This window comes from Triticum dicoccoides, unplaced genomic scaffold (genome assembly GCF_002162155.2).
Source record: "Triticum dicoccoides isolate Atlit2015 ecotype Zavitan unplaced genomic scaffold, WEW_v2.0 scaffold3843, whole genome shotgun sequence".
NCBI classification, from domain to species: domain Eukaryota; kingdom Viridiplantae; phylum Streptophyta; class Magnoliopsida; order Poales; family Poaceae; genus Triticum; species Triticum dicoccoides.
In genome coordinates, this window is record NW_021268140.1 from 35068 (window position 1) to 47179 (window position 12112).

Consider the following 12112-nt stretch of genomic DNA (forward strand, 5'->3'; position numbering starts at 1 on the left):
AGGAGACTCGGTCCACCAAGTCTCCCCACGATCTACGCACGACTAGGCGCACGTTCTCCGTTACGTTGGGCGTGGCCCTCCTATATGTACCCTGCCTTGTACTCTGAATGAATTAAGGAAAGTACTCTGTTAGTTTTCAAATATACATGTGTTCAATCTTAACATAAGATTGAACTGAAGGAGTTTATGTTTCCGCTAGTATCCAATCTTGACATAAGATCAACAACTAAAACCTTTACTGATAAGCCGAAGAACGGCTCGTCAGTTTCCACCATGTGTTCCTCGTGAGACACTGTAACTACCAGACTTTCTCATTTCCCTGCTTGCGTAGCAAGATCATCTCTGCTACTGCTGGTCAAACGGAAGTTTTCTACTCATCTCGTCTCAAGCAGAGGACAAGACCATGAATTATTATGCGATGATGCAGTTGTAAAAGCAAGTTGAAAGCTCCTTCTCATCATTTGTTACTGCATGTACCATGTGTCATTGAAGAATGACTGATCACTTGTTACATGCATATGTATTACTATGTGTCAGTGCAGGGCGATTGTTCAGCTGCTCAAATCTAGGATGCTCTTTTTTTGCATTTTGTGTTCTTGGGTGCACTTGTTTGGTTGTAGTTCTAGAGCTAGTTCAGGCAGAAGCAGGGTAACCAGCAGAGATAGAAAGAATCACAAACAGACGTTCAGCACATATAAACTAATCACATAAACTAATTGAATGATTGTTTTAATCACCAGCATTGGATGCATATCTGCTTCACTAGGATAGAAAATTAGGATAGGTAACAAAGATCATCCACATTGCTGTGAACAAATGGGCAAGACATGACCAAACCTGTGTCTTCCAGAAATAACATACTGACAGACCAATTCGTATCATGTCCATGGCAAAAACAAAAACGCCACCATGCCAACAAGGATGATATCAAAAATGGATATGATTAGAAGCATTAAAGATGGAAGAAATTAACAAGTTGGAATGTGATCACAGAAGATTCACTGTACATCAGCCAACAATTCAGACAAACCACACCACAAGTTTTTCTTCCTTGTCAACCTTCAGACAAGGGAGCAGCTACTGATCAATGTATCGGCACCAGATGTTTGTGCCAACAGAGGAGGAAGAAGAAGAATGCACAACTAAGTGTATGCCATGGCTACCCCAATGTCTAACTCTCTACCACCTAAACTCAGCAACATCCAGCAGAATCTGTTGACTTGAACTCTAATCAGCAGGATGTTTTCTCTGGGAAGTCTGTTAACTTGAACTCTCGGCAGGAGCAGCGCGTGGGTAGAGGACGTCGTAGTGAATGCCCGTGTACAGAAGGGTCACACTCACAAGGGGAACTCCAGGTCCAGGAGCAGTGTAGATATCGTGAGCAGGTCCTCCATTGAGTTGCTCCACTTTAAGGGGTACCTCAAGCGCTTCGGCCAAGGCCGTCATCATAACATGGTCCGTGTACTCACGAGATGGAGTGACGTGCTCAAAGCACCACTGTTTGTAGAGCAACGGGTCAGGTAAAGTGAGTGTTGTGTATCAAAGAATGGGTACACTGGAAATTCAGCATGATGTAATAATGTAAGGGAGGAGAGAGACACTGATACTGACATCTTTCAGACTGTAATGTTCACTGAGGTCTGGTACACGCTGTTCATACTCCTCCGCGTGCGAGCATATCCAGATGGCTACTACTAATCTGAGGAAAGTAAGAACTAACCACTAAAATGTGTCAGAAACATGAATTTGTGATGAAGAGAAGGAAATATAAGTTCAAGGGTGTTTTTCTCACTGTCTTGCGTCGTATCATAACTTCTGAAGAACTCGAGAAGTTTCTCTTTACGGTAGCTAAAAAGGGAACATATTATGTCAATGAGGTGGAATGCATTCAGCTACAATACTTTGATGGAATTGCAGAAAAGAAGCAAATCAAAAACCTGCTAGTTGATGTTATGCTGTTCCACTTCCACATGCCGTGCCTCTTCCATCTCTTTAATTTCCTAATCAGCTTCTTAAATGCCTGAAAGAATCAGCGCCTCAAATAATTCAGTGGATAATCATTACAAACCATAGGTTACAATAATTCATACAGAATACTGATCAATAGAAAGATAAGAAAGAACACAGCTAAGACAACTCGCCTGAGAAGTGTCAGTCACTAATTAAGGATACACTATAGCATAGGAACACAACAGTGAGATGGCTACATAATAATAACCAGTAGGTGCAACAGTACTCAAACAAGCATAAAGTTATGTTATTTCCCCGTTATATTGCCGTTGTTCTTGCAAGTAAATTTCTCTTAAGGCCATTGTTACGATCGGGTTGTTAACATGACAATAAACTTCAAATTTGAGTTTTGTGACAACAGTGTAAAACTGCAGGCATGCCACTACTGTAAGAAATTGTGCATCCCCTGCAAATGACAAACAAAGATAGTGAGATTGCCAGATCCAGCTTGAAGTGTACTGTAACCTGAAGAGAATCATCCCTTACAGGTATGTTTAGAAAAAACAAATATGGAGAAGGCAAGAACTTACTCTGTAGCTCCTGGGAAATTTAGAGGTCCATCCTAGATCTGCATGTTGCACAGACACTCTTTTAACAGCATCTAGCAGACGGTGTTCCTCATGTTTGTCCTGCCTATCAAGAACTTGCTCCTGTTGTACATTTGCATAAACAGAGAGACTTAAATAAGTAAACCTACATCCTATACTAAGGAAAAGAGAGGAGGACAATTAGTCGATTACAAGGTAGGAAAATATGAAGCTCCTGTAGAAACACTCCCCATCTCCAGTCACCCGTCTAAATTCTGAATAGGCATCAAGATGGTCCACTCCTTGTCCCGTAGCCAAATTAGGAACCCGATAATACTTTCTTACTTCAGTGATGGGATGTGTCTGCAACAAACAGTGTAAATACAGGAATTCAAATTACACTGATTCGAACATGGAGAAACATATTTAAGAATGTGACAGAAAATTTGTTTTTGTTCCAATTTTCAGGCTTCATGTTCTCTGGAGATGTATCATACCACCATAACCAAGAGTTAACATACAATGTAGTATCCATAAAAGAGGAGATAATCCTTCTGAACAGTTGGATTGTACAGGAACCCCGAAGCACAGTATCATGTGATCAACTTTGAACCTGATATTTCATGCACTTCCATTTTGAAACATTAGAGAAAGCTAAATGGAGTCAAACCTGGTAATTCACATGTTCTGAATAGTGCCATTCTTCTCCATGAAAAAACTGTTCGACAAGAAAACAAAGTTAAAGTTCAGACATCCTGCCAGCCATACAATTGCACATAATCAACATGAAGATCAAGCGTTTCAAAACAAGAAATAAGGGAATAAAAAACCAACGGGGTTAACAAACAAGAATGTAATAGCAAGACTACAAAATGTGCGCATCCAAAACTTCTTGATTATCGGCAACTATTTACATGGAATAATATTCTGAGGCTTCTGAGTCAGTTGTAGGTCCCAGTCGACCAAATGGTGAAACTTCTCGACCAAATCCTGGAGTAAGTAGTCAGTGATTTTGCATGTAAACGGCAAATGATTTACAGAAATTATATCTAGTTATGTAGTCTTGAACTAGTGTCTAGATTAATTTTCTGATAACAAAATCTTCTGACAGAGGAGGTTCATACATTTGACTTCAGGCTCTGTTACTAAAAGGCTGCAGTAATCAGTTCATACATTTTACAGACAACAATTTCAACAAGATAGCCATTTGCTTAAAATATGATGCCAGACTGAGAGAATACCCAGGACCAACAATGAATGTGTACTGCTGGCAAACTAAAATGCCCAAAGCTCCTCCTATACACTGAAAACTGATACATTTGATGCGGCAGCGAGATTTCTTGCCAAAAATATCACAGCAACCACTGCCAAGACATAATCCTCATATTTATTTCCCCACATTTTACAGTCGCAATAATATATGCTATCACGCTAAATAGAATAATCAATTAATTAGCACAACGATTTGCTCAAGATCCTGCTTCTATTACAGAAAGTCAAACTGTCCCCAACATTTGCCCAAGATTCTGCTTCTATTTACTCTGGACTGGATCATCCCCAAGATTTCAACAACCTCAGAGATCACAATTCCACATCCCGAACAGAAAAGAAGTCCAAGATTCAGGCTATAATACCTTTATAAGATTGTGCCAGAGCTCCGCTATGGCGTGCGACGATTTCACCTGCTCGACAGAAACCAAGAAACGCTCAAGAACGCACTCCAAAGACTCCCAAGAACTCCAAGAAACAACAACAAACCAAACGCGCCATCACCTGCGCCTCCTCTGGCTTCTTCTTCTTGCCCGCCCCCTCGGCCAATGGGCCACCCGCCTCCTTGATGGCCGTCTGCTCCCGTAGCAGCTGCTGGAACACCGCCGTGCTGTCGAACGGCCGGGCTCCGGAGGCCGCGGCGTCGGCGTCCTCGGGGCTGCTGCCCCCGGAGCTCGAAGATGAAGACTCCGAAGAAGGAACTGCGGGTGCGGATGGCAGATTCTTGCCCTTCCGGTCGACCCCCGCCGCAGCGGAGCTCGAGGCTCCGGCCTGCTCGCCGTCCCGCTTTTCTTGGGGACGCTGGAGGGGCGCTGCAGGGGGGAGAGTCGGCGGCGAGGAGGCGGCGGCGGCGGCGTCGTCGTCGGGGGAGGAGTGCCCGTGCTGCCCATGGGCCGGTTCTGCTGTCCCTGAACCGGACCCCGTCGCGGCGGGAGAACCTTGGCTCATTACGCTGCTATGGGGAGGACCAAAGTGGTAATTGGGAGAACGTGAGGGGCGTGGGGCAGAAATGTGCCGAGGGTGCGGTTGGCAATCTGGAGAAAGCTTGGAGGTTATTTATAAAGGTGGCGGTGAGTTTGTCCGGAGACGGGGAATTTGGCACGGCATTTGCGAGGTGTTTGGTTACCTGCATCCTCGATGTTGACTTCTCCTTTTATATGGATACTGAAATGTGAGCCGGCCATTTAATCATAACTACATATAATTTATACCAAATTTTAATAAACCAGATGAATTACGCGCAAACCGAATGAATTACGTGCAAACCAGATGATTTTCATCTAAAAAATGAAGACATTTACATTTCAAACATATTTTAACTAAAATATAGAGAAAGGGACATATTTCGTCACAATGCTCCTTTTTGATAAAAAAAACAAGTTTAGCCGGACCCTAGTGTCTGTGTATGGTGATGCCCAAAAAGAAGGGAAAGCAGCCTTTTTAGCTGAGTTATCCAAATTATATCAAGATAACCCCTTGCCATGTGTAATTGGGGGAGATTTCAATATTATCAGAAATAGTTCTGACAAAAAAAACCAGGGGAGATTGATCATTTTAGTTTTGTGTTTAATGCCATAATAGAACATGTTGGACTCAGGGACTTACCTATTAATGGGAGGAAGTATACTTGGGCCGATAACCTCCCAGATCCTAATTATGAAAAGTTGGATAGAATTTTGATATGCCCAGATTGGGAAGAAAAATACCCAATGGCCATAGTTAATGCATTGGAAAGGGAGATCTCTGATCACACTCCTATGTTGTTGGACTCAGGAGAACAGAGGACTACTCCACCTATATTCAGATTTGAAAATGCTTGGATGATGATGGAAGGGTTTAAAGAATTTGTGGAAAAAATTGGGAGATTAACTGCAATGCATCTAGCCTAGACACCTGGCAGAAGAAACTTAGAAACATAAGACAAAAGATTAAGGAAATATTGATGGCCTTACTCATAAATATAAATGCTGCATATAGAAAAAGGAAAAAAGAATTGATGGCCTTACTCATAAATATAAATGCTGCATATAGAAAAAGGAAAAAAGAATTGATGGCCTTACTTGATATATTGGATAAAAATGCTGAAATAAGAGGTATTAGTGCTCAGGACAGAGAGATTCAAAAAAAGGAGTTAAGGAAAGAGTTGAGGGAGTTACTTAAACTCGAAGAAATCAAATGGTTACAAAGATACAAAGAAGGAGATTCTAATACTAGATATTATCATGCCAAGGTGAATGGGAAGAGAAGGAAAAATAGAATTCTGAAATTGGAACAGGATGGGGAAGTGATTGAGAGAGAGAAGGAACTCATGGATTACATTACTGGATTTTATAAAAAAAATATTTGGACAGGCAGAGACCTCCAATATTAATCTCAATATTCGGGGGGTTGAGGGGATTTCTCCCCAGGCACAAGAAGATTTGATCAAACATTTTTCCATGGATGAAATTAAAGAGGGGGTTTTCTCTATGGAAAAGAACAAAAGTCCAGGTCCAGAAGGGTTAGCTGTTGAATTTTATCAGAATTTTTGGGAGATGGTCAAAAATGACCCAAAAAAATATTGGATGACTTTTATAGTGGAAAAGTGGACCTTGCTAGACTTAACTATGGAATTATTACTTTGGTTCCTAAGGTAAAAGATGCTAAACAAATTCAAAAATTCAGACCCATCTGTATGTTGAATGTTAGTTTCGAAATCATTACTAAAGTCTTGATGAATAGACTTAGTAAAGTGGTTAACCCTATAATCTCTCCTATCCAAACGGCCTTTGTCAAAGGTAGATATATTATGGAGGGAGTGGTTATCTTACATGAAGCCTTAAACTCTATTCATACTAAAAAGCAAAATGCTATGCTATTCGAGGTTGACTTTGAAAAAGCATATGACAAGATTAATTGGCCTTTCGTTCACAAAACGTTGAGAACGAAAAACTTCCCTGACAAATGGTGTGATTGGGTGATGCACACCATGAGGGGGGCCCAGGTGGGGGTGAAAGTTAATGATAGTGTGGACATTTCTTCAAAACTTTCAAAGGACTTAGGCAGGGGGACTCTCTTTCTCCTTTACTATTTGATCTAGCAGTAGATGCCCTTGCCATGATAATGGATAAGGCTAGGATTGAAGGTTATATAAAGGGGTCATCATTGATATTCATGACAATGGAGTGAATATGTTACAATATGCTGATGATACTATATTCCTGCTATAGGGTGATGAGGAATCAGCTAGAAATCTTAAATTTATTTTGACTCCCTTTGAGAAAATGTCTGGACTGACAATAAACTTCCACAACAGTGACATATATCTCTTTGGGGAAGCAAAAAACAAAGGGGATCTTTATCAAGAAATATTCACTTGTGCCCTTGGTGAAATGCCTCTGAAATATCTTGGCCTACCTGTTTACAATAAAAGAATTAGAAATAGTATGTGGAAAAATGTGAGTGAAAAAAATGAAAAAATGTGTGTCTGCTGGCAGGACAGTCTGCTCAATATAGCTGGTGGAGTTTACACTGGTGCAATCTTGCCTCACAAACATTCCCATATATATGATGACATTCTACCTACTGATAACCCACAAGTGTAGGAGATCGCAACATCTTTCGAGGGTAAAGTATTCAACCCAAATTTATTGATTCGACACAAGGGGAGCCAAAGAATATTCTTGAGTATTAGCAGTTGAGTTGTCAATTCAACCACACCTGGATAACTTAGTATCTGCAACAAAGTATTTAATAGCAAAAGTGGTATGATAATAAAAGTAACGGTAGCAAAAGTAAAGATAATTGTTTTGGGGTTTTGTACTAGTTGTAACAGTAGCAAAGGAGTAAATAAGCGAAGAACAATATATGAAAAGCTCGTAGGCAATGGATCAGTGATGGATAATTATGCCGGATGCGATTCCTCATGTAATAGCTATAACATAGGGTGACACAGAACTAGCTCCAATTCATCAATGTAATGTAGGCGTGTATTCCGTAAATAGTCATACATGCTTATGGAAAAGAACTTGCATGACATCTTTTGTCCTACCCTCCCGTGGAAGCGGGGTCCTAGCGGAAACTAAGGGATATTAAGGCCTTCTTTTAATAGAGAACCGGAACGAAGCATTAACACATGGTGAATACATGAACTCCTCAAACTAGGGTCATCACCGAGAAGTATCCCGATTATTGTCACTTCGGGGTTGTCGGATCATAACACATAATAGGTGATTATAGACTTGCAAGATAGGATCAAGAACACACATATATTCATGAAAACATAATAGGTTCAGATCTGAAATCATGGCACTCGGGCCCTAGTGACAAGCATTAAGCATATCAAAGTCATAGCAACATCAATCTGAGAACATAATGGATACTAGGGATCAAACCCTAACAAAACTAACTTAAATACATGGTAAATCTCATCCAACCCATCACCGTCCAGCAAGCCTACGATGGAATTACTCACGCATGGCGGTGAGCATCATGAAATTGGTGATGGAGGATGGTTGATGATGACGACGGCGATGAATCCCCCTCTCCGGAGCCCCGAACAGACTCCAGATCAGCCCTCCTGAGAGAGATTAGGGCTTGGTGGCGGCTCCGTGTCGTAAAACGCGATGAAACTTTCTCTCTGATATTTTTCTCCCCGAACGTGAATATATGGAGTTGGAGTTGAGGTCGGTGGAGGTCCAGGGGGCCCACGAGATATGGGGCGCCCTACAGGGGGCGCCCCCCTGTCTCGTGGACAGGCCCTGGGCCCCTGGTGTATTACTTTCGCCCAGAAATTCTTATTAATTCCAAAAAGTGCCTCCGCGGATTTTCAGGACATTCCGAGATCTTTCCTTTTCTACACATAAAACAACATCATGGCAGTTCTACTGAAAACAGCGTCAGTCCGGGTTAGTTTCATTCAAATCATGCAAGTTAGAGTCCAAAACAAGGGAAAAAGTGTTTGGAAAAGTAGATACGTTGGAGACGTATCAACTCCCCCAAGCTTAAACCTTTGCTTGTCCTCAAGCAATTCAGTTGATAAAGTGAAAGTGATAAATAAAAACTTTTACAAACTCTGTTTGCTCTTGTTGTTGTAAACATGAAAAGCCAACAGTCAAGTTTCAGCAAATATTATGAACTAACCATACTAACAATAACACCTAGGTCTCATACTTACTCATATCAATAGCATAATCAGCTAGCGAGCCATAATAATAAAACTCGGATGACAACACTTTCTCAAAATAATCATAACATGATATAACAGAATGGTATCTCGCTAGCCCTTTCTGAGACCGCAAAACATAAATGCAGAGCACCTTTAAAGATCAAGGACTGACTAAACATTGTAATTCATGGTAAAAGAGATCCAGTCAAGTCATACCCAATATAAACCAATAGTAATGAATGCAAATGACAGTGTGCTCTCCAGCGGGTGCTTTTAATAAGAAGGGTGATGACTCAACATAAAAGTAAATAGATAGGCCCTTCGCAGAGGGAAGCAGGGATTTGTAGAGGTGCTAGAGCTCGATTTTAAAATAGAGATTGAATAACATTTTGAGCGACATACTTTCGCTGTCAACACAATAACTATGAGATGGTTGTATCTTCCATACTACATGCATTATAGGCAGTTCCCAAACAGAATGGTAAAGGTTTATACTCCCCCAACCACCAACAAGCATCAATCCATGGCTTGCTCGAAACAATGAGTGCCTCTAACTAACAACAACCCTGGGGGAGTTTTGTTTAATTATTTTGATTTGCTTTGATATTTTTGGATCATGGGACTGGGCATCCCGGTTACCGACCCTTTCTCGTGAATGAGGAGCGGAGTCCACTCCTCTTGAGAATAACCCACCTAGCATGGAAGATATAGGCAGCCCTAGTTGTAACATGAGTTGCTCGAGCATACAAAACAGAATTTCATTTGAAGGTTTGGAGTTTGGAACATACAAATTTACTTGGAACGGCAGGTAAATATAAGCATGAGTAGGATATAATCCACCATGAACACAAATATCATGAAGGCTATGTTGATTTGATTCAACTACATGCGTGAACATGTGCCAAGTCGAGTCACTCAATTCATTCAAAGGAGGATACCATCCCATCATACCACATCATAATCATTCTAATAGCATGTTGGCACGCAAGGTAAACCATTATAACTCATAGCTAATCAAGCATGGCACGAGCAACTATAATCTCTAAACGTCATTGCAAATATGTTTACTTCATAATAGCTGACTTAGAAACGATGAACTCATCATATTTACAAAAACAAGAGAGGTCGAGTTCATACCAGCTTTTCTCATCCCAATAAGTCCATCATATATCGTCATTATTGCCTTTCACTTGCACGACCGAATGATGTGTATAATAATAAGAGTGTACGTGCATTGGACTAAGCTGGAATCTGCAAGCATTCAACTCAAAAGAGAAGACAAGTAATATGGGAGCCACTAAGCATTTTCAATATAGTATTCTCGACCCCCAAATATGAGAGCCACTAAGCATTTTCAATATAGTCTTCTCGACCCCCAAAGAAAAGAAAAGAAAATAAAACTATTTACACGGGAAAGCTCCCAACAAGTAAGAAGAAGAACTAGAAATCTTTTTGGGTTTTCATTTTAATTTCTACTACAAGCATGGAAATTAAACTAACTAATTTTTTTGGTTTTTCTTAAGGTTTTATCAAACACACAAGAAGAAAACTAGAAAAAGAAATTTAAACTAGCATGGATAATACAGTGAAAGAGTATGATCACCGACGACTAGAGTGTGAACATGAATGTAAAGTCGGTGAGAAATATGTACTCCCCCAAGCTTAAGCTTTTGGCCTAAGTTGGTCTAGTACCAAGGACCGCCTGGCTGATATCCATAAGCGAAACTGGGGTTGTACTGAGCTGCAGAGGCAACCGCCTCCTGAGCTGCAGCGTGTTGGCGAGCTGCCTCCACTCCCCTCTCGTATTCAGCTGCTTCCTCCCTGGTGACAACATATCTTCCTTTTGCCTGATAATCAAAAAGGTAGGGAGCAGGAAGAGTAACAGGGACGACGTTGCGTCTGTCATAGATTAGTCTATAATGGAGGAATTGTTCATTCCTCTCAAGAAAATGATGATTAAACATAGCTTCTTTATCCAAATAAATAGGAGGTAAAATCATATCCCCCTCTCGTGGGGCTATATTAAGATAATTAGCCACACGGGTTGCATAAATTCCTCCAAATAAATCCCCCTTTCTACTATTATTCTGCAACCTACGTGCAACTATTGCCCCCAAGTTATAAGTGTTGGAAATATGCCCTAGAGGCAATAATAAAAGGATTATTATTATATTTCCTTGTTCATGATAATTGTCTTTATTCATTCTATAACTGTATTATCTGGAAATCGTAATACACGTGTGAATACTTAGACCTAATACGTCCCTAGTAAGCCTCTAGTTGACTAGCTCGTTGGTCAACAGATAGTCATGGTTTCCTGACTATGGACATTAGATGTCATTGACAACGGGATCACATCATTAGGAGAATGATGTGATGGACAAGACCCAATCCTAAGCATAGCACAAGATCGTGTAGTTCGTTTTGCTAGAGCTTTTTCAATGTCAAGTATCTCTTCCTTAGACCATGAGATCGTGTAACTCCCGGATATCGTAAGAGTGCTTTGGGTGTACCAAACGTCACAACGTAACTGGGTCACTATAAAGGTGCACTACAGATATCTCCGAAAGTGTCTGTTGGGTTGACATGGATCGAGACTGGGATTTGTCACTCCGTATAACAGAGAGGTATCACTAGGCCCACTCGGTAGTGCATCATCATAATGAGCTCAAAGTGACCAAGTGTCTGGTCACGGGATCATGCATTACGGTATGAGTAAAGTGACTTGCCGGTAACGAGACTGAACGAGGTATTGGGATACCGAGATCGAGTCTCGGGCAAGTAACATACCGACTGACAAAGTGAAGAGTATACGGGGTTGCTTGAATCCTCGACATCGTGGTTCATCTGATGAGATCATCGAGGAGTATGTGGGAGCCAACATGGGTATCCAGATCCCGTTGTTGGTTATTGACCGGAGAGCCGTCTCGGTCATGTCTACATGTCTCCCGAACCCGTAGGGTCTACACACTTAAGGTTCGGTGACGCTAGGGTTGTATGAATATGAGTATGCAGCAAACCGAATGATGTTCGAAGTCCCGGATGAGATCTCGGACGCCACGAGGAGTTCCGGAATGGTCCGGAGGTAAAGAAAACTATATAGGAAGTGCTGTTTCGGCCATCGGGAAAGTTTCGGGGTCACCCGGTATTGTACCGGGAC

The 12112-nt window shown here is 41.2% G+C and overlaps 1 protein-coding gene across 1 annotated transcript; it reads right to left on the bottom strand.

Moving 5' to 3' along the window:
- Positions 1-963: 963 nt before the first annotated feature.
- On the bottom strand, positions 964-4754 carry LOC119346075 (OVARIAN TUMOR DOMAIN-containing deubiquitinating enzyme 1-like). The gene is made up of 9 exons (XM_037615798.1): positions 4311-4754; positions 4172-4219; positions 3208-3255; positions 2751-2900; positions 2541-2660; positions 1938-2020; positions 1793-1848; positions 1612-1715; positions 964-1497 (listed from the first exon to the last, which is right to left on the bottom strand). Exons 1-9 carry the CDS (start codon positions 4752-4754, stop codon positions 1261-1263), a joined length of 1290 nt encoding a protein of 429 aa, XP_037471695.1. The 3' UTR covers positions 964-1260.
- Positions 4755-12112: the final 7358 nt, after the last annotated feature.

Coding starts and splice junctions, on each gene's coding strand:
- LOC119346075 (XM_037615798.1), bottom strand. CDS start 4,754: ATGAGCCAAGGTTCTCCCGCCGCGACGGGGTCCGGTTCAGGGACAGCA. Junction 3,256..4,171: donor TCTGGCACAATCTTATAAAG/GTATTATAGCCT, acceptor CTTGTCGAACAG/TTTTTTCATGGAGAAGAATG. Junction 2,661..2,750: donor GCTTCATATTTTCCTACCTT/GTAATCGACTAA, acceptor AATGTACAACAG/GAGCAAGTTCTTGATAGGCA.